The sequence below is a fragment of the Chiroxiphia lanceolata genome, chromosome 5, assembly GCF_009829145.1.
Source record: "Chiroxiphia lanceolata isolate bChiLan1 chromosome 5, bChiLan1.pri, whole genome shotgun sequence".
Taxonomy (NCBI): Eukaryota; Metazoa; Chordata; class Aves; order Passeriformes; family Pipridae; genus Chiroxiphia; species Chiroxiphia lanceolata.
The window spans coordinates 61,395,376-61,415,919 of NC_045641.1; the positions used below are offsets into that span (position 1 = coordinate 61,395,376).

Genomic DNA, 20,544 nt, shown 5'->3' on the forward strand with positions numbered 1-20,544 from the left:
ATAATCCCCATCGGAGACCACTGACCTCATGTCACTTCCACACCTCAGGGAACTGCAGACCCATAAGGACACTTTACAACCAGCAGGGCTCTTCCACCAGTGGGGATTCTTTAAACACCACAAGAAAACAAATAGGTTTCTGGTTCATCCCCAAAAACGCAGCTGCCTGCTCCAGGGAGGTGTGAAGGGGCAAGGAGTGCTCCAAGGGATGCTCCTTGCTGCCTGGGAAGCTGGGCTTTATGGTCCTCCATGCCCTGCTGCTTGTGGGCAGACAGACAGACAGCTTTATTCCTTCCTGCTATGTCAGCTCTGAGATCAGACTCAGCAGGGCTGCACGGCTGTGGCCAGACAGCCACCCGAGTCCCATGCTGGCAGGGCTGGGAAGAGGCGTGGGAGGAGGAGGAGGAAGCCCTGCAAGGTAAATACAGCTGTGGCTCACCCCACGTGGATGCATTGCTCCAGCAAGGCAGAGCTGATTCCAGCCCCGAGCCCCTTTGGCATTGCTGTGCGGGCTACAGGCTCTTCCTCCCCGCTGCCCAGTACCTGCCCTCTGTCCCCCAGGAAGAGTGTGAGCAGTGCCTGGCCTTGCAGACCCTTTACCAGGGCATGAGGGCACACGGTGGGAGCAAGAACAGCGTGCCAGGGCAGCCCAGCTGGTGCACGTGTCCACACACAGGAACAGCGGGTTCGTCCTCCGGCAGGAAAACAAACACTCCGGCCGCCAGGAAGGGGAGGCGGGGGGCCGGCAACAGCACAAACCCAGCACACGGGGCCAAGTCAAAGGCCTGCTGGGAAAACAATAAATAAGGGGAACAAATAATATTTAGCAGGCCCATGGTCGCCCTCCCCTCTCGCTGGGAAGCAGCAGCTCTTGCTGGCCATGGAGCAGCGTCAGGAAGGGCCTGAATTTGGAGAGGATTTGGGGTTCTGACCCCTTCCCCAGCGTGGCTACAAGGGCCCTTGGTCACAGCCCTGCAAGATGCACACACCTCTCGTCCTCCCTGTGGTGGCCTAAGAGGCTTGTCCTCAGCACAACCTCGGCAGTAAGAGCTGCTCCAACCCAAACCATGAGCCAGCCACCAGCATTCTCCCTCTCCAGCCACAGGCAGAGTGGACAGACCCCCCCCAAAAAACTGGGGTCATCTTCTTCTCTTACCTCCCCTTCCTGTCATAGCTGTTGGGAAGCAAAACCCCCAGGGGAAAACTGCAGGGGCAAACGCTGCTCCAAAAAGCAACCATCGGGGAAACGGGTGAAAGGAAATGAGAGGAATGTAGGGAAGGATATTTGAAAAGTGATGCACGCTTCTGCTGGCCCTTGGCACCTCTGGCGCTTTCTTGCCCCCAGGACTGGGATACAGCCTCCAAATTCAAGAGCCTTCAGCACATCTGGGGCGGCTGGAAAACAGCTTGTCACAGAAAGTTCTTCCTTTATGTAAAGACTGGATAAAGTACAAGCACATACAGCAAGGTGGAGGGTTTTCTGGAAATTTCAAGAGGAAAATAAGAGTGGGAGGTTTTGAGAAACATTCACTTCTTTTCCAGAGACAGATATGCTCAGAGGCTGCTGAGTTTACCTCCTTCTCCATTCTCACTCATTAAATTTAATGAAATTTAGCTAAAATCACTTGAGATTTGATATGAGTGAAAGGAGACTATTACATTTCTTCTCTTTAAAGCAAACCCAAACACCCAGCTGGTACTTTCTGCACCAAGCCCATCAGTCCTCACTTTAAATCTGTCTATTTAAACAGTGCCTGGCAGTGGTATGAAAGCATCAAGCAACAGAGAACCTGCCAGCATCTGAGAAAAGTTCTTTAAATGACAATTTTCACACACTTAAGCCTTATTCCTCTCTGAATTCCTTTCATTTCAGCTTATCACTAGTGGATTGCACTGTGCATCATTCTCCTTAATCATATTCATAAATTTCCAGCATTTTCTACTGAAATAGATAATTGATAAAACTGATAATTGCAAAGGCTGGAGTGAACAAAAGTAGAAATGGTAGATGACCCCATGAGTCCCTTTTGGTTAAAACATAACCTGTTCTATGAAATAAGAAGGAACCTTCTGGAGCACAGAAAATGCAATCAAAGTGAGGGAAAAAACTTTGGACTTAGTTACGGCTGACATGCTAATATCATAATATTAACTATTATACATATAAAAAACTAACTGTGGGGTTGTTTTTCCGGGTTTTTTTCGCTTGGAGGCACACAGTTCAAAATGGATGATCTCTTTGGTGGTTTTGCTGTTATCTGCTTGTATTTGAGTGGAACTGGACTTCATTATTCAAAACTTTTATTTGGCAGTTTCTCTGTATAGTCTGATCTACCTGTCAAATATAATTCATTTACCATTTTAATTATAAGCATTTCATAGGTTTAGAAAATGAAGGTGCAGGAAGATTTAGAGCACTGTAGACTTCATGGCCAGAAGAGACTACCATCAATCAGCTTGCCTGACTCTCATAGGCAGGATTTCCCGGTTCTGTCCAAGGTCATTTGGCAGGTGAAAAGCAATGATTTCCACACAACAGCCTGATATTCTGACACTTAATCACATCTGCTGCTGCTCCCTTGATAGAATCTGATAAATAATTCATCCCCTCTTTTTACCTAGTTTTTCATACAACTTAGAGGAGTTTTGATTTTGTCCCCTTGTGTATTGTTTGCCCTTTGTTTAAACCTCCCCTTGAGAAGCCTTTATCATAAGGTTCAGATTGCAGAGGGTGTTCTTAATTTTTTTTTTTAGCTTCCAGAACCCCTTCCCAGGCACTAAAGAATCCTCCATTTTGCTGGGCAGTGCAGGACTGTGGGTAAACAATTACAGTTCACTGTCCTATGAGCACAAATCAATTATAATCGACTTGGTCCCAAGGGGCTGGTAGGACTCACACTGTCCCTGCACAGACATAGGGGGGCACAGACACACACACACGTGGGGCTTGGGGCACTAAACCTTCCCTCTCTGATGGGAAAATGAAAGAAAAGCCTCAAGCCTTGCTACTCTGTTCAGTAGGGTGGTTAAAGCTCACTGGAGGAAGACAACCACTGCTGCCGACTCCTGCTTTTCCCACAGAAGTGAAGCATTCACTGGGGAATGATGGAGTTGCGGAGGGAGGGAGGAGCAAATTTTCCTTCCCTGGTTCATCAGAGTTTTCCTCTTGCTCTGAAGGGTTACTCTGCTTTTCCACCGGCACATTAGCATTTTCCAGGCTGGAAGAAAACTGTGTTTCTAAAGCTCAGGCTGTAATTGAAAAAGTTTGCCAGGACGGACCTAATGAGGACACAACCAGTACCAACCATGCCACGCCTGAGGTGGTTTAATTCAGTCCCCTGGGCAACACAGCCACAGTAACAGGACTTTTCATAAGGGAAGGAGCACCATTTGAAAATATTATTTCATTTCAGAAGCCTCTTGCACTTCATCAACATGAATGGAGACACAAACACTGCAAACACAGACCCGTCCTAACCCCCTTCCAAGCCTTGCTGCACCTTCATGCCGAGGGAACAGCTGTCCTACCCACCTCCTGTCCACAGACAAAATAGAGAAAGAGAGGAGCTGGCACTGTAAAACAGGCTTCTCACCCCATGCTCAGGCACAGCCTTGACCAGAGAGTGACTTCCAGAAAGCCGAGTAGGAACTCTGAGTCCTTCCCATGATAAAAACCAGACTGCCTGAAGCTGGAAACCGGACACTTGTGTTTACCTCCCCGGATCAGAAGCTGTAAGTCAAATTGACTTGCACGGAGCCACAATGCACCCTGGGCACAGGCAGAGCCCGGGGATGACCTGAAGCCTCTGACACGCTGCTATACCCCCCCACCCCCAGGGAAGAGGCATCCTCTCTCCTCCATCAGGGAGGGCAGGATCAGCTGGAGCTGTACCTCCCCCAGCACTTACGTTTCCATTCACAAAATTAATAACCAAGGCAACACTGGTGCTAGACCAGAAAGAGTTAATGAGGTTACCAAGGGTTTTGCTGGCCTATTTTCCAAGCAGGCACCCTTTAATCTCCTTTGGAAACACCTTCACACAAAGGCTGGTACAGCAGCTCAGCTGGAGCCAGGATTTAACATGGAAGAACTTGTCCCAAAGAGATTAAAAGCAGCAGTCGGGCGCTGACCCTCCTGTCAAACAGGCAGGAATTTCTCACCAGGGATGGGAAGGCAAGGAGGGCAGCCAGATCTTGGGGTCTGCTGCTGCAGCATGCCACGGCTCCCACCATCCATGCATCCGGTACGCTTCCCCAGGAAGCTGAAGCAAACATGTCAGGAGTGGGGCTCAACCCCACAAGCTGCCAGCACGGTGCAAAGTGGCACCATCTGCCTTCGCGGCAGAGGAGCCTCCCCAGGAAAGGGGGGGGGGGAAGCTGGCACCACTTGTGATGAATGGTTAAATCTCAGTGCCCATGCCCCTGAGCAAGTCAGGCTCAACTCAGACAGGAAAATATGGTAACAGCACTGGAGGGCAAGAAAGCAGGGACTGTCAGAGTATGCACCAATATCACAGCCCTGCCTTATGGCCACAGAGGGGGAAAAGGGGAGTCAGAAGGAAGAAACTGGAAGAAAGAAAGTGGGAAAACAAAAAGGAGAGAGTGAGGGTAGCCACAGGAATCCATGCAAGCACAGCTCATCCATTCAGTCCCCCCTCCACCTTACCTGGGGGTCCCCAAGGCGACTGATGTCTGGATAAAGGTAAAAGAGGATTCCCTGGAATGCCCCGGGCAGGGAGACTCCCCTGATCAGCAGAACAATCAGCATGATGTATGGGAACGTGGCTGTGAAATACACCACCTGGGAGGGGGATGAAGGGACAAGTGTGAGAGAGCAGCATGAGCCAGAGCACCCAGTGCTGGCAGCACTGCACTGACCCTCGGGCTGGGAGAGATGGCCAGGGAACACATCAGGCTGCTTCACCCAGCACCTTGCTGTCTCCTGCAGTAGAAAGAAATGCATTTTAAAATTCACTCAGAAAAATTGTGACATGCCATTACATCTGGAGCCAGAGAAAACCTTTCTAGTCCCAAGAGCAATCCAGACCATGAGCCAGGCTGTCACCAGGCTAGAGGCAGAGTAGCTCTGCTGAAGCCAGCAGTGTAATATCTACATGCATCAGAGAAGGAGCTGCCCCCAGTATCTATTTGCACGTCCCTACTCCAAATAGTCTGAATCAAACACAGACAGTCTCTTCTCCACAGGATTTAGTGGCAAGGGTAAAGGGATGTGCAGGTAAGAGATACATTCTGAAATGTGATTGCCACCAAAGGACCACCGGGACAGTGGGAGGTGCCCAGCTCAGGGCTGGCACCCACCTCTGCCCACTGCTGGGACTCACAGAGGCTGCCTCTGACTGAGCCCTCTACAATTACCCAACACGGGTATTTCAGGCAGAGCAGGGCAGCACATCTCAGAATTGCCATCACAGATGCAGACCCAAACAGAACCTCTAATCTCTGTCCTCCTGCTTTTCATGCCACCAGCCCCATGAGCAATGTAGATGTACTCAGGTAGGGTTGAAATTCCTTCCTCTAGCAAAGGAGCCACATCCCTCGGGGGAAAGCTGGAGGCCAGTATCCACTAATCCTTTCAGGGACTTCACCTCTGCTAAATGTAACACTCAATTTGGGGATTACCAGGGTACTTTCAGGACTGTTCAGACTACTTTCTGTAGCATGCCACCACAACACAGCGCTGTAGTCTATGTTTCCCATACAAACAAACTGATATCAAGGGCTCACAGCCTCCTCAGAAGTTCAAGTAATGTCATTAATCCCTTCGCATTGCTTCCGCACCTTCAAGAGTTATTGGCCACCCTGAAAAGAGGTTGTTCAGCCCATCGTATCATGCTAGGCCAAAAAAGAAATGTTGCTCTTTCAGGTTTTTCCTGTGTGGACGTGCTGAGTGAGGACTTGCACCAGCATGCTTCACCTGGACGCTACCCCACAGCTCTTTCCTCAGCCTCGGCAGTGGTGCACTGGAGAGCTAAGGCTCATCTCTGGAGGAAGTGCAAAACGTAATGATGTGAAATGATCCATTCATCACACCTGCCCATCCATCCAGAATAAGCTGTTTCGAAATCCACCTAGAGGCCACCATCCCTTAGCAGGAGTTACAGGTTGTGCCGCAGCTGCAGCAGTTTCTGCATTAGAGGAGGTCCTACTAAGAACAAGCGAATGATTTCCCAGGACAGTACAACCACTTTCACTCTGCTCCTGGGTAATTCTTATGATCTGAGTGGTGATTCAGAAAGAGATTTTTTCTGGATCCAGTCTGATACACTCCATGTGAATAAAGCAAGGTCCAAAGCTCCTCACTGCAATGTGAGTCCTCTTTTCAGTCAGGATACACACTCTCCAGTGATTCAGTTTTGTATTGTAGGATGGAAGGATTTGAGAGACAGCCTGTCCTTGAAAAACCACAATACTAGATTATCATCTCTGCCTGCAGCTCTGTGTTTTCTGGGCATTTCATGTGCCCTTCTCTATATATCACAGCAGTCTTGGGTAATACCATAGTGGTCAGTGAAAAACACTTCCTTGCTGCAGCTCAGGATTGCCTGAGATGTCTGTGGGAGCAGATCCATCCCCATCTGCACCTTAAACACTGAAGAAACCCAAGGACAGCATCCTTCAATGCAGGCAAACACCATCATTCATTTCATTCTCAAATTTACAAGGAGCCTCTGATTTAGAGCTCTTCTGTGACAGTTTATCAAATCTGCAGGTCCTGCGAGTTTAACCATCATCACTGTATTTACCACACAACCGAAGGCTTCCTTCAGGAAATAACAGGATGCCAGTTTAATCTTTCTCAGTCTGTGAAAGCTAGATTAAAATCAAAAATCATAAAAACAACTTATTCCCTTTGAACCCTAGCGCCCATTCTTCCAGGTTGCCAGGTTGCACATTCTCGCCTGGATCTCTAAATAACATCAATTTTAGGAGCTCAGAGTACAAACTGACATATGATTTGGATTTCACATTTTGGTAGCATCCTATGTGCTTTACAGCTATGTGCTTTACAGCAAATTAGTGTGTTAAGCTTTTCACTCAACAGTCACTCACGTATCTCCACTGAGACCAGAGACTTGAATTTGGAGAATGTTTTGCTGTATTAAGAGTGCCAAACTTCTATCTAACAACAGGAACATCTGGATCCAATGAGATATTAGTCAGTGCTTGGATCAGACCCAATCTTTTTATTTCTTGGGCATTGCTAGCACTAACGACATCACTAGGAACCTTGCAGTGTGATTGTTCTGTCACATGCTGGTCAACAACATCCAGGGTTTTATTTGAATCTGATCCACACGCCTCAGCAAAGTGGTTCCATCTGTGACAACCTCCTGCATCTGTGAGCGCTCCTTGGGGTCAGGCAGGTCCTGCGTTGGAGGATGCAAACTGCTGCTGGTGTTCTGAGTAGGGTGATTTCAGCTCGTGTTGTTTGACCCTCCACAGGCAAATCCACACAAGGAAGGTGTATCTCTTCCCCAGTGGGGTTGTATTCTCACAGTCATCATTTTAGTCAGGTTATTAAATATGTGGAGGGTTGATAAAGCCTATGGACACGGTTGCTTCACTGAAAGAAGGTTTCTGTTTTCAAGAAGATCTCACCATCACTAGTACTTCTGTCTGAAATAGATCAAATTTGTTCTCGGCACTTCCCACACTATGTTTGCTGTATCTTAGTATCATATTTGCTGTTATTAGACTGCCTCTGCTTTCTTTTAACAGGTCACCACAGCAAGTGGTTGCTCTTTTCTTCTAATTTTACTCCATGGAAACCAGAAAATATCATCTCTGCAAGATGCTTGCTTTCCCTGTCATGTTTCATAACCCAGACTATTCTGGAAGCAGGAGGAACTGCTAACATCCATGCCATCAACTTGATGGAAATGGGTGCAGCTAAAATTTACACCCCTTCACACATGATGTCTTGTTCAAGACTTGCAGAGAAGACACCATTTAGGAAACACACTAAACCTTTTCATTTTCATCTGTTCTTGCTGGCTCCAGACAAAGCTGGCTGGGAATGGGGTCAGGAGGCAGTAGCAGAAACTAAGTAATGGGGTCAGTGCAAATGAGAGTGGCACACTGTGTGACAGAGGGAGCATGGAATGGAGCTGGGCAGTCACACCAATCCTTCCTGAAAGCATTTAAATATATAACTCTTTGGTGACTAGTGTGGAGAATAAAAAAGGAAACCTTTATTGCTGGAGAATACGAGCAACTGTATGAAGAGTTGGGACAAAAAAAAGAATAAAAGACAACCCCCACGGTGACAAGGCAGAGAGGGCTTTGAGGCCACCAGAGTTACCTTTGTTTATATCTAATGAATCTGAAGATTTTCCAGCTGCACTTGCCATCAGAAGCAAAAACACGCTGTGTGCTCACACTGTGGTGGGAGGGAAGTGAACATGCAACCACCCCACACATAGGAAGACTGCAGAGTCTCCTGGATGGAGAGGGACCAGATGGGTGTATACATCTTGGAAGTTAATATCCTGAGATGCCTCAGTGCTCCCATCCTTTCCTACCCAAAATACAGGGCCTGGCTCACACTCCTGCTGCAAATTGAGCCCAAATTGACTCCTGGCAGCTTATGCAGACAGGAGTGGTTCCCAGAGAATCTCTAGGACCTCTCTGAACCTATAAAAGGTGATTAGAACAAGCACTCCAACTGTGATCAAGGGAAGAGGCTTGACTTGAACCAAGGACTCACCTTGCCTGTGGACTTGACTCCTTTCCAAATGCAGAAGTAACAGATGATCCATGCCAGCAAGAGACACAGAGCCAGCTCCCAGCGGAGACCACCCAGGTGCTGGATGCCATCGGAGATCTTTAGCACTCGCCTCCTGCATTGGGAGGAAGCAAAGGAACATGCAAGTGTCACTGATGTTGGCCACTAATGTTCCCAACACCCCCCTGGTTCTCAGTGCCTGATGGCTCTGGGGAGACAAGAACCTTGTCTTACTAACAAGGTTCAGGTCTGAGCTGCAAGCCCCCAAGGAATCAAGCAGTGCTCTCTCCTGAGAAGCAGTCAGCCTGGAAGGTGACGCACAGACACTTGCTTCTACATTCACTCTAGGGCTGACCTGTTAGGCCAAGATATTTCTTCTCCTGCCCTCTCCCACCCTTCATTTTTATTGTCCTCCGTAGTAAGAGCTGTTTCTCCGCAAGATCATGCAGCATTTTGAACACACAAGCTCTGCCCAGGCCTTTTTCATGCACATTACAAAGTTCATCTACACTTCTGACATGCTTCAAACCTCAAAGTGAAGGATACACCACATTTACCGTGCAGAATCCATCAGGACCACCAAAGAAGCAGTGCTGTCCAACCACTTCTCCATAGTACACTTCTTCTGCCTTTAGAAGCAGCTATCTCAGGACACAGAGCAGCACAGTATCCCATTCTGTGACTAAGACCCAACCAAGACTGCCATAATCCCCACTGCACAGTCAGAAGAGGCCACCTTGGGCATCCTCTTTCAACCAGTGTGGAGATAAGATCCTGAGCTAGACAGATCCCGGTTCAGACAAGGTCAGACAACAGCAGCTTTCCATGTCATGTGTATGTCAAATGTTCCTTATCGCTTACAAAACTAAGGACTCACCCTCCTCCATCTCCTACACCACACAGATGGATCTGAGTGGGAAACACCACAGTGTAATCCTAAAACCCCAAGCCTGAGACAGCCAGAGAGGGACATGCACTACCTTGGAACACAGCATCAATTCCCACCCTGCTGCAAAAGACAGTGATTATCCCAAAATGAAGGTCGTGCTGCAGGAGAACCACAGTCTAATACACACTGTTGCTCTTCCTGCCCCACAGCCTTTTAGTGGATTGAAAGGATGAGAGAGGGGTTGGAAAAATCACACTGCTCTCCAAGATACATTTTGTCATGTTGCTCTTTGTCTGCTTCTAAGGACATGGACTATGTAACAAGTGGGCAAAGGATGCCGGTGGACCATAACTAACTGGGAACTGTACTGTAGCCAAAAGAGGCCTCTGGAGCCTGTCAGCCCACTGGACAGGTCAGAGCTTCTTGAAGAAGCCTCCTACCACCCTGCCAAGGGACGGCAGGAACAGACGCTGCATCGGAAGCAATGGACAGTGGAAATTTCTAATCCCGTGTGCTTATTCCCCAGTAAAACAGGAACAGTCACAGCAGTGATGGAAACATCAACTTTTCCAGCATCCAGCCTCCAGAAAAGTAATCTAAGGTAGGCCATGTGTGTGCAGCAGGCAGAGGGAGAGCACAGGCTCAGGGAGCATGCAGGAGACAAAGAAAATTTAAAAACTTTAAGAGCAGCATGCCTGTGCTAAGCTGGAGATGCCCTGGAGGTACTGTGTGTGCGCTCCATGCACCAACAGCAGCCAGAAGTGCTGCTGAGGGCAGCGAGGGCAGAGCTCTCTGTCCAGCTAAACACACAAGGGAAATGCACAGAGGCAGCAGAGGGGTTACTAGCACAGACCAGCAGCCAGGGCTCAGTGCTTAACTGGGTCTGCTCTCCCAGGGGATGCTGAGGACCATCAGAGATTCCAAGCCAGCTGGCCTATGCCTTCGTGCCAGAAATAAAATTACTCCGTACCTCAGGGTAACTAATGCAAAGGGAGAAAACAATGAAAATGAGGGACCAAGTTTCAGTGTGAAGTAAGTTGATCCTACAACTTCAGTTTTGGTGAGTTTCTTTCCTCGGGATAGCTTGCATATTAGTCACTCTATAGTGAAAACATCACTTCTTTTTCTACTTTTAAAATAAGACTAGCTCACATACAAAAGTCACCACCCACCACGCCAGAGCCTCCTGGGAACATGCTGGTATCACATAGCAGCATGGATTCAAAAGAAAGAGGTCAGTGAGACCAAGAAGGCCAAAAGGTCCAGAGGGACAGGAATACAGCATCAGAGAAAGACAAAGTCAGATGGCTCTGAGGCCTGCTAGCACAGCCCCAGATAAACACCACGAGCCCAGCAAGATTACTCTTGACTGACAGCGCTGCCCCTGAGAGCCTTCACTCTGACCTGCCCAGCTTCCCCTCTTGTGTCCTCTTCTGGCAAGGATGGGCTAATAGGATGTGCCGCTGCAGGGTTTGTCCCCTGCCCAGGGAAAATATGTCTGAGAGGAAAGGGGTCTACAGGGCTGTCCTTTACTTACTCCCAGAACTCGATGACAGGGGAGGTGGCATTTTCGCTGGTCACGTTGAATGTTGAGTTCGCCTTCTGGAGCTCCACACAGTTCCCTGAGGGAAAGGCCCAGGGAGAGAGAGAGTGTAAGCAGCAGTACCTGGAGTACACCAGAGGATCTGAAAAATCCCTCCCTTTTCATCCACAGTGCTGACACTGATTGACATTGACTCTGGGACAAATTTTGTGTAGTCCCAAAGATGCACAAAACAAGTCCACACCAGGGACACTTAAGATGATTGCATTTAATTTTTCTTCCAGTGGGCACAGTCCCAATCAGCACGGAGTCTGTGGCTAACACACAGAACAGGTTGACTGGAACATCCAAGAAGGAAGGTGCTCCTGGTGGCTGGAGCCCAGGGAGGTCACCACTGCACTGCACTGCAAATGGCTGGGCAGTGGTGCTCTCTAGCAAAGACCCAGAACAACTGAACCTCTTCCCCAAAAGTGCCAGCAGCACTGCAGTGACCCAGCACCCTCCACCCCTATGTCCCACCTACACAGGGGCAAGACACTCTCCTGAGGTTTGGCCATGGGCACCAGCAGGTTTCCCTCAGCCAGGATGTGGTGGAGGACTGGGAGAGGGTTCCAGGTTCCACACCCACCTGTGTTCCACTCATGGTCACAGCTTCCCCAGGGGAGGTCGATGGTGAACGAACTGAAGAGATAAAACAAGGCCCAGGCCAAGACAATGATGTAGTAGAAGTTCAGCAGTATGACGATGACCTGTGAGGCGTAGCCAATTCCTGCAGAAAGCGAGTCCCAAAGGCAGGTGACTCACATGCCAGAGGACAGGAACAGGATTCCCTTTAGGAGGTGCTCACCCAATGTTTGCATCTGCTGCTCTGCATTTTCAGGACGCTGCTGGATAAGTGCCAGCGAGGCGGCCACCAGAGCCATCAGCAACTGAGACTTTCAGAGAAATCATGGAAAGTGGCTCAGTGCTGGATGACTGTGTTGAAATAGTGCTAGAAATGGAGGATCTGAGTGCTAGCCATTTATTAAGAGAGCTGACACCTTTCACCACTAAGATTTTAAGCCACCTGCAAACTCAGGAAAATGACATAGCATTGACTTAGAAAAAACCAGCAGAATGTTTTAGGTTCCTCATAACCACCAGAAGCGTTTTCCCCATTTAGCTCTTGGAGGACAATCCTGATTGGGCACAAAGCTCCTAGCCAGAGCTGTGACCATGAAGAAGGAACCTGGGATGCAACATAACAATGGGAACTGTTTGCTGGAAAAGGTGATCAGTTTTTCCAGGGTGATTTTGGAAAGGGGACAACCAGTGGCCCTCCCAGGACAGGAGGCAGGGGTGGGCAGCGTATGCGTGGAGGTGAGTAATGCTCCAGGCTGTGGGGAGAGACATCACCACCCATCTCCCCAGGGTCCAAGAGTCTACCCAGCTCTCCATGCCCTCTCAGGCTCACCCCACTCACCTTCGAAGAGGGGGCAGATCCTGCGCCAGGCCGTCACCCCTCCCTGACTGGTGTACTGTCCCAGCGCTGTCTCCAGGAAGAAGACAGGGATCCCACAGGTGAAGAGGAAGATGAGGTAGGGGATGAAGAAGGCACCTGGCAGATTCAAGTGGCAGATAGAAAAATAAGGCCCACAGGGTAACTGGGGTCAAGCTGTCTCCAACCTGTCACCAGGCAGGTTCCTCCTGGGTGGGACAGACTGGGAGGGATGGGGGCTGTGGGTGCAGGAAGATCATGGAAGGGATGTCAGGAAAAAGGGATTTTCCTCACATTTCATTTCTTGGCATGACGCAATTGCATGAGAAGTTCAATGTTTACAAAAGATCCAGAGGAAAGAACAGTTTCTAGGCCTGATTTTTGTGCAAAAAGCAAGTTATCAATAGCTGCATGGAAATACAGAAGAACACCCTGTTGTAAAGCCATTGAGACTTTTAATCAAGTTGGTGACTCCTTTCACATTGATTATTCTGAATAAGCTGACAAACCCATGGATAACAACACCAAGACACTGAGGAGCACAGAGACACCAACATCTTCACCCAGTCTGTGGGTTTGCTCAGTCTTTGTTCACAGAAAAGCAGCAGACATGCAGACAAAAAGCAAGTAGTTCAGGAAAGTATGTACCTCATGCCAGCAGCCAGGGCTGCCTTCCTGTTCAAGCCCTGTCACAAAATGGGCAGGGAGAGATAAAATGCATTAGGCTTTTGATTTCCCCAGGCTCACGTTAAATGCAGCAATGGCCTTTACCCCACAGAGCACAAGAGACAGGCCTGCAAGACGGTCCATAACAACCCTGGTGCACAAGTAGACTCAAAACCCAAGAGATTTCCCTAAGAAGCTTAGCTAGCATGCAGGGGCGGGAAGAGGGAAGGGGGGCTTTAGGGACTGGCCAGGATTCCCACCCTGCCGCTCGTCCCAGCTGGGTTCAGACCCACAGCCCTCCTGTTCTTGCAAAAAGAATACATGAGCAAAATAAATAGGGAAGGCATCTTGGCAGCTCCCTGTGGACAAATAGAAGTTGAAGGGGTGCTGGGACTCCATGATCTTACAGGTCTTTTCCAATCTTAATGGTTCTATGATACCTGCTAGCCCCAGGTAGCATCTGTCCACATGCTATCCCTCTACCAATAATTGATGAGGGTAAATGGAAGGGGAAATGGTTGTTTCAGCACCATCCCCTCAACTCCCAGCTTGTGTGAAATCATATCATCATAAAAGTCAAGCTTATTTCCAAGAGAGATTGTTGTCATAAAAAAGTTTGTATTTAACTAAACTGCACCCAGGGTACCCCGGTAGATGTCTCTGAGGTGGAAGGTAGAGCTTTCCAGCCCAGGTTTCCCTTATTTGCAGCCTGCAATCTAGCCTGTCACCTTCCTCAGCACCTCTGGTTATCTCAGGTTTCAACCTTCGGAAGTCTAACTGGAGGTTCCTGATGTGTGGGCTGTGAAATAATGCAGAATTATGGTGGAGAGAAGGAAGGAATTGCAGAGACAGGTTTGGACTAAAGTCTGTGATCTGCCCCACTCCCCTCACCTTGCAGGTGGGGGGACACCAGGGTGGGATGGCCCCAGCACCAGCACCAGTGCCCTCCCCATGTCATTTCAGCTGGCAGAGGAGAAAAAAATCGAGGAGAGGAGCCCAGCAGATCCACCCTGCACAGTGACTCTGAGGAGGGAGTGACAGGGAGGGCTGTGCTGCAGACAGGGGGCCATCAGCATGCCCAAGCAGCCCCTCAGCGCTGGGCTGACATCTCTCCAGTACAGCCTTGTCCACCCCTCCCTGCAGCTGAACCCCATTGAGAGCAAAAGGGGAAACACTGGCACACGTGTCCGTCCTCCATGTCCCCCTCCCCATGTGCAGGGATGGCAGCAGTGGTGGGCCTTGGGAATGGCGGGTTTGGGGAGCGCTGGTGGGGGATGTGGTGCTGGCAGCCACACCACCAGACAGGCTTCCCTGGTATTTCCCAATCAGCCTGCCCAGGGAGGGCCTGACCCCGCCACACGAGGTGAAAGCAAGAGCAAACAAGAGCAAAAAGAACAATTTTTTGCTCTTCTTTGTCTTTCCCCCACTATGGAGGGCTTTGGTGTCAGGTGCTCAGCCCTGAATATGTAAGGGACTCCTCTTTCTTTGTTATGTGAAAATACCCCCAAAGAGAGAAAAAGTGACTGGCTCTTTGCATAGTTCAGATTTTGCAGACACCTTTTTAGTGAAGAGGCTCATATTTAGGTAAGCAAAGCAAGAGCTGAGAGCAGTTATCCCCACTGTCTACACACAGTTCAGCATGGAGAGAAAGAGTCACCCAGCAGGGCAGACGAAGGGCAGTGCTGGTACAAGAGGTGTAGGCTGGCCATGATTGACTTGGGACTGGAAATTAAATAAAGGCCCTGCACAGAAGCAAATGCCTAGACGAGCCTTCTCGAAGGAGTAAAGGACTAAACCTCTGGCAGCTTTTAAAATTAAACTTGAGGCATTACAAGGGATTTGACACAGCAGTGTCTGGGATAGTTTGGGTTCTGTGAGGCAGGAGAGATCCTGCTCTGCCCCCGGAGAAGACTTTTAGGAAACGCTTTCCTCTCTACACGAGAGTCACATGCCCCATCCTTGCTCTAATCTCATGGAAAGGGGACTGGAGATGAAAAATCTGCCTGAGACTTCAAACTCCCCATGGCCTCTGCTGCTTTACAGGGCTTTGCTTCAGGCCCATTTCTCCAAGGAAAAAGTCTGAAAAATCCCTTTGTGTCTTGCCTCTGCTGTCCAACCACACACAGCAACTCCCCTTTCTGCAGAGCTCTCCCTGAGTTCCCCCCTGTCACCCAGGGCAATAGGTGCCAGGACAGGATTCCAGGTCCCGCTCCCATTGATGATGGAATAGTATCCAAGAGGGGTGCAGCAGTGAGAAAAGACACAGCTCAGCAAGGAGCCAAGAAACGTTTCCCATTGGAAAACAAAATGCGGAAAACTATCTTTTTTACAAGAGGGAAAGAAACTGCCTGACCACCTGGCGAAAAGAAACAAGCACTGAGCAAAGCACGGCGTGAAAGTAGCTGAACAGCGTTTAATCCTCTTTTATGCCACTGGGATGAAAGCAGTTTAGTGAGGCCCATGAGACTACCCCAAGTTCAAGCCAGGGGATTTCAGCCCCAAGTCCCCAGCACTCACTCCCCGCCAGTTCCCAGCCAAGTGCCATTTCCCCTCTCCCCTGCCCTTCCGGAGGGCCCAATTAGCAATTAATCACCAGACAGGGAGAGCAGCTCCCTCTCTCTACATTTCACCGAGCCAAATTTGAGAAAGAGTGTTTTTGGTTTTTTAAACAATTTTCTCCCTTAAAGTCAGCCACAAGCTAAAAGCAGGTACAAAGACCTGTCAAAGCCCACAGCTCACCTGCAAAGTGATCCCGGCTCCATGCCAAGCTGCACTACAGCCCAGCATCATGGGGGATCAGCCACTGGTCACTGCCAAGCACAGCCTGAGCAGCACTGGTGTGCTGGCACTTTGGTGCCAGCAGCAACACCCTGCTCCATGTCTGTGCATCAGGCACATCCATCCACACACCTCACAGCCCTGCCGTGGGGATCAGAGGCAGGGGTCCCCTCTCCCACATGCTTGCACCTCTGGCAGATGCCAATAGGGTACCTTGGGATGCAGGAGGGATGTAATATTTCTCAACTGAGATGGGGAAAACTCCTTCACTCTCCCCTGTCCCTAACACCTGGCTCCAGCACCCAAGGGACACCCCTCCATAGACACAACCAGGACCTGTGGCCAAGAGCTCCTTGGAATCCCCCAGAGCCTCCTCACAGAGCCGGCAAAGACATCAGTGCCCCATGGCCTCCCATAACACTCCCTGGTCTGCCACCAGGACCCACCATCTGATTTGCACAGGATGCCTGGTGCTCCTAAAGGAAGTGGTGCCTGGGATGAGACACACTGATTCAGAGAGCCAAGCCGCTTCCCTGCTCTTTCTGCCTCCCTCTGCAGATAGCCACCCACCTCACCAGCAGGACCAGAGCTCCACACACCCCAGAAAAACACAGCTACAGCCATCAGAGACCCTGGAACACTGCTGCCCGGTTATCCATGTCCCACTGGATCAAAACAGTCCCTGCTGGGGGCCGGGCTGGTGGCACCATGCTGGCAGGTTGGCACTGTCTCTTCACACTTGTGATTTGGGCATTGCTGAGAAGCTGCTGCCAGCACTGGGCAGGGCCAGACACAGATGTCACAGAGGCAGGAGGGATCGTGGAGAGATGCTGGTGACCAGGTGTCCCTCGGGGCAGTCATGGTCAGGGCTGCACTTACCTCCACCGTTCTTGTAGCAGAGGTAGGGGAAGCGCCAGACATTTCCCAAGCCGATAATCTCCCCAGCCACAGACAGGACATACTCCAGCTTGTTGTTCCATTGACCACGCTCCAGGGTCTGGTCCTCCTCCTCCTCCTCTTCCTCCTTCTCCGTTTCCATGCCAGGGTGTGCGGGCACCATTTCACCATTGCTGACAGCGCCGGGGACTGTGTAATCCATCCCACCTACAGAAGGAGTTTCCTTTGTTACATTCAGCACAAGCCACACAGTAAGGCAGAAATTTGGGCTATGGGAGGCAAGAGATGGGCAAGGACACATGCACAAACACATGTCAAACTGTTCCTTTCTTGCTCCTCATAATGATTCCTGCTGGCACAAGACACTAAGGGGATGTGTACACTTTCACTACCGAGTCCAAAACCAGTTCTTAAAAGCCGCTATTAGTTTCCTTATTTTAAATTGACTCATCTCAAAACACTACTGCTTCTGGAACCCCATCCTCTAAGCACAGTATCACACAAAGGACCCAGCAGCTCAGCTAGGGTGAAGCTTCCGCCATAGCAAGAAAAGGGAACAGACTTAGGGCTGGAGGGGGATGACAGCAGGATAAAATACTTGACAAGGTATTTTATAAGGGTTTATCTTCTCTCCTGTTGCTGCTTACCAAGGCCTAGTTTGACAGACCATGCAATGAAAGCCACAAAACACCAGAAGGCTCAGACCAAGGAAGAGGATGAACTGAAATAGGAGAAACAAGTTTCTCTTTTCAGTGGTAGCAACTGTTGCTGACAATCCACGAGGCTGAGTGAAAAGGCGATTTTCAGAATGGTGCTATCCTTCCAGTAGCAGGAAGAGAAACGGTGCAGAAGTCATGACCACCTGGGATCTCACCTTTCTCAGGATCTGCTCCTCCAAACATCTGCCCTTTGCCTGCCAAGGCTCCCCACAGTACTGCTCTCAGGAAGCTCTGGCACCATCTCTAAATAGATCTGTGCTGAGAGAAGATCAGCAGAGAGTAGGTGGGCACCACTCTCACTGTCCCACCTTCCCCCAAAAACCTCCAAGAGGACATCTGTCCTCCCAAGAAAGCCAGGGCACAGCCTATGTGACTTGATGCACAGCTGGTGCGCCTCAGGTCACAGGTATGGGCAGCACAGGTGGCACCAGCTCTGCTGCAGCCATTTAGTAGATCAGGAGGTGTTTGAGCCTGTTCCTCCCGGGCAGGATGCCCCTCTGGCCGCTGAGTCCCACGGGACAAAGGGTGAGGGTTGTGGTTCCTTACCCATGCCCAGTTGTCAAAGCTGGGATTGCTGAGGACCTTGTGCCAAGGAGGGCACCTTCCTCCACACAGTGCCAGCCCTCGAGCCTGCTCCTGCCCTGCAGAGGCAGCTCCCCCAGCCCCAGCCTTACGCTGCCATTCATCCCCGCCCGCAACTCCCTCACCAGGAGAGCAGGAAAAGGCACTGGCAGCAAATGACACTCTCCCCCATCCGGGGAGAATTAAAAAAGGGCAAAGCAGCACTTACAGCCTCTCCCCTCCGTCTGCATAGTCCCCTATAAAACACTTGGATACATGAAGAGGAACAAGAAACACCGGCAAGCGTTTGACAGCGGCCGAAAGGAAGGGCTGGGAGGACCCCTCCACGCTAGAAAATTATTAAACAGGCAGAAAATGCTCCGTGACCTCTCCTCCACGGCAGCCCTGGGAGGGTGCGGGGCGCAGGGGGAGCAGGGCAGAAGGAAGCGGGGGCAGTGGTGTTACCTTGCGGACGGCGCTGTCGGGGCGAGAGCCGACGGGAGAGGCGAGGGCAGGACCGAAAGGTGCTGGCTATTTAAAGTGTTGGAAAGAAAAAATTCAGCGGTGGTGTAATCCTAGACTTCGCCCAACCCACATTCCTTCCCCCACCCCCCAGGGCTGGACAAAAACCTACACATGACTGATTTCATGGCCAGTGCAAAGGGGCTCGTTCCCCCCGCCTGTGAGAAGGGCTCACGCCGCCTCCGTCGGAGCGCTCCCTTCCCGGGCCGGGGCCGCTGGGCTCCCGCTCTCCATCGCCTTCTCCGCCCAGCACCGTCCCTGGAGAAAGGGGAGACCACCACACACAGGTGCCTCAACAGCACTGTCCGAGGGAGTACAAGCCCCGAGACCTGCTGGGAAGAGGTAAGAGATGAAACACAAATTCACGGTGAATTCCCATCACGGGGTCTTTCCTTGGCAGACAGGTCACGGGCACAGGGCAAGGTCCTGCACCGCAGCCCAACTCGCAGTTTCCAGGGCTGTGCTGTGGCCAGGAGCAGTGGCAGGCAGCAAAGCTGGAAATAAACTCAGCTAAACTCTCTGCTGCTTCTTACTAAGGGCCCAAAACAGCCTCATTCAGAAACTTGGCAGGTTGCAAACTCTCTCCCCTCTCGCGCAGGGATCTCCGCCACTGGTCTTTCCCGGGAGCAGTACTGCCCCATCGCTCCAGAAGCTGTAATGGGAATGGGCAACCAGGCAGCAGGGAGACAACTTGCCCCAGTTGTGCAAACCCAGTACCGGGCTGCAAAACGAGCTGTGTAGGAATTACAGCAGGTAATTAACTCCATGCTTAGAGGCCATAAAAGAGGCAAACAGAACAGGACATTGTTCATAGTAGATGTGTTACAGCTGTGATGGTCCGAGGATGCATGTGGGGCAAGGTTTTAAAATATTTTTATTACATCTATTGATAAATATCTGAGGCAAGATAGAACAGGGGGCAAAAACATAATGCTTTCGGGTTCAGTGTCCTTGAATCAAGTGTGTAAAGCAGCAGCAAAACCTGAGATGTGTACAGGCAGTCTGAAAAGGCAGTAGGAGAACAACAGGAATCACCCAGCAAACACTGTGGTGTCACCACATTAATCTATGGTGTAACCACACAGCATCAGAATTCCCACAGGAAAAACAGGGAAATGGAAGAGGGACACGCAGACATAAGGACTGAGTTCAACCAAGGAGTGATCAAATAGGCAGTGACTCCTCATTTCAGGAACAGATGCCTTGGATGAAAACAGGGTGACAACAGAGGTCTAGGAAAAAGGAAAAGACAGAGAAGATAAATATATTGTTCACTACAGCATACAAATTAATGTCATTCATTGAATATCTCAGATTTAAAGCAAAATGAAATACTTTTTCCTCCCACTGTGCATAATCAATTAAACATTAGACCTGTGGCCATTACCACAGAACATCATCTGGAAAGGAACTAAGCAAGTTCACACAGGTCTGCTCCTCTTCTGCAGCGATTAAACAGGATGGTCCAACTAAAACAGCTCCAGTCCTCAAATCAGTGATTCTTGAAAACCAGAGAAGATATTCCAGAGGAGGAATTACATGGTACAGCGAGAAATGGAGAACAACCCTGTGCAGAAACCATCTCACAGTGAATAGTGTAGCTGTTAAATAGTTATGGTAAGAATGTAGCGATTAAAAACAACAGCAAAACCAGATAATATATTGCCTTGTGCAACAGATTGGTGTAAGGAGAGAGGAGATTGATTAAGGAAACATTTCTAGAGATTCTCAAAGCTATTGTGCTCC

General features: G+C 49.8%; 1 protein-coding gene across 2 annotated transcripts in view; it reads right to left on the reverse strand.

Moving 5' to 3' along the window:
* Positions 1 to 20,339, reverse strand: part of LOC116786675 (sodium- and chloride-dependent GABA transporter 2-like) — a 32,729-nt gene extending 12,390 nt beyond the window's left edge. Inside the window, exons 1-9 of one of the 2 annotated variants that reach the window (XM_032687495.1) lie at positions 20,186 to 20,339; positions 18,911 to 19,127; positions 18,742 to 18,807; positions 16,979 to 17,203; positions 12,641 to 12,775; positions 11,807 to 11,947; positions 11,173 to 11,257; positions 8,729 to 8,861; positions 4,667 to 4,801 (exon numbers count right to left, since the gene is read on the reverse strand). In XM_032687495.1, coding sequence (XP_032543386.1) covers positions 4,667 to 4,801; positions 8,729 to 8,861; positions 11,173 to 11,257; positions 11,807 to 11,947; positions 12,641 to 12,775; positions 16,979 to 17,203; positions 18,742 to 18,807; positions 18,911 to 18,926 — 936 coding nt within the window. In that variant the 5' untranslated portion in view covers positions 18,927 to 19,127; positions 20,186 to 20,339. Of the gene's footprint in view, positions 1 to 4,666; positions 4,802 to 8,728; positions 8,862 to 11,172; positions 11,258 to 11,806; positions 11,948 to 12,640; positions 12,776 to 16,978; positions 17,204 to 18,505; positions 18,598 to 18,741; positions 18,808 to 18,910; positions 19,128 to 20,185 lie in introns of those variants that run through there. The other variant, XM_032687496.1, reaches the window with a different exon arrangement.
* Between the last annotated feature and the right edge of the window lie 205 nt (positions 20,340 to 20,544).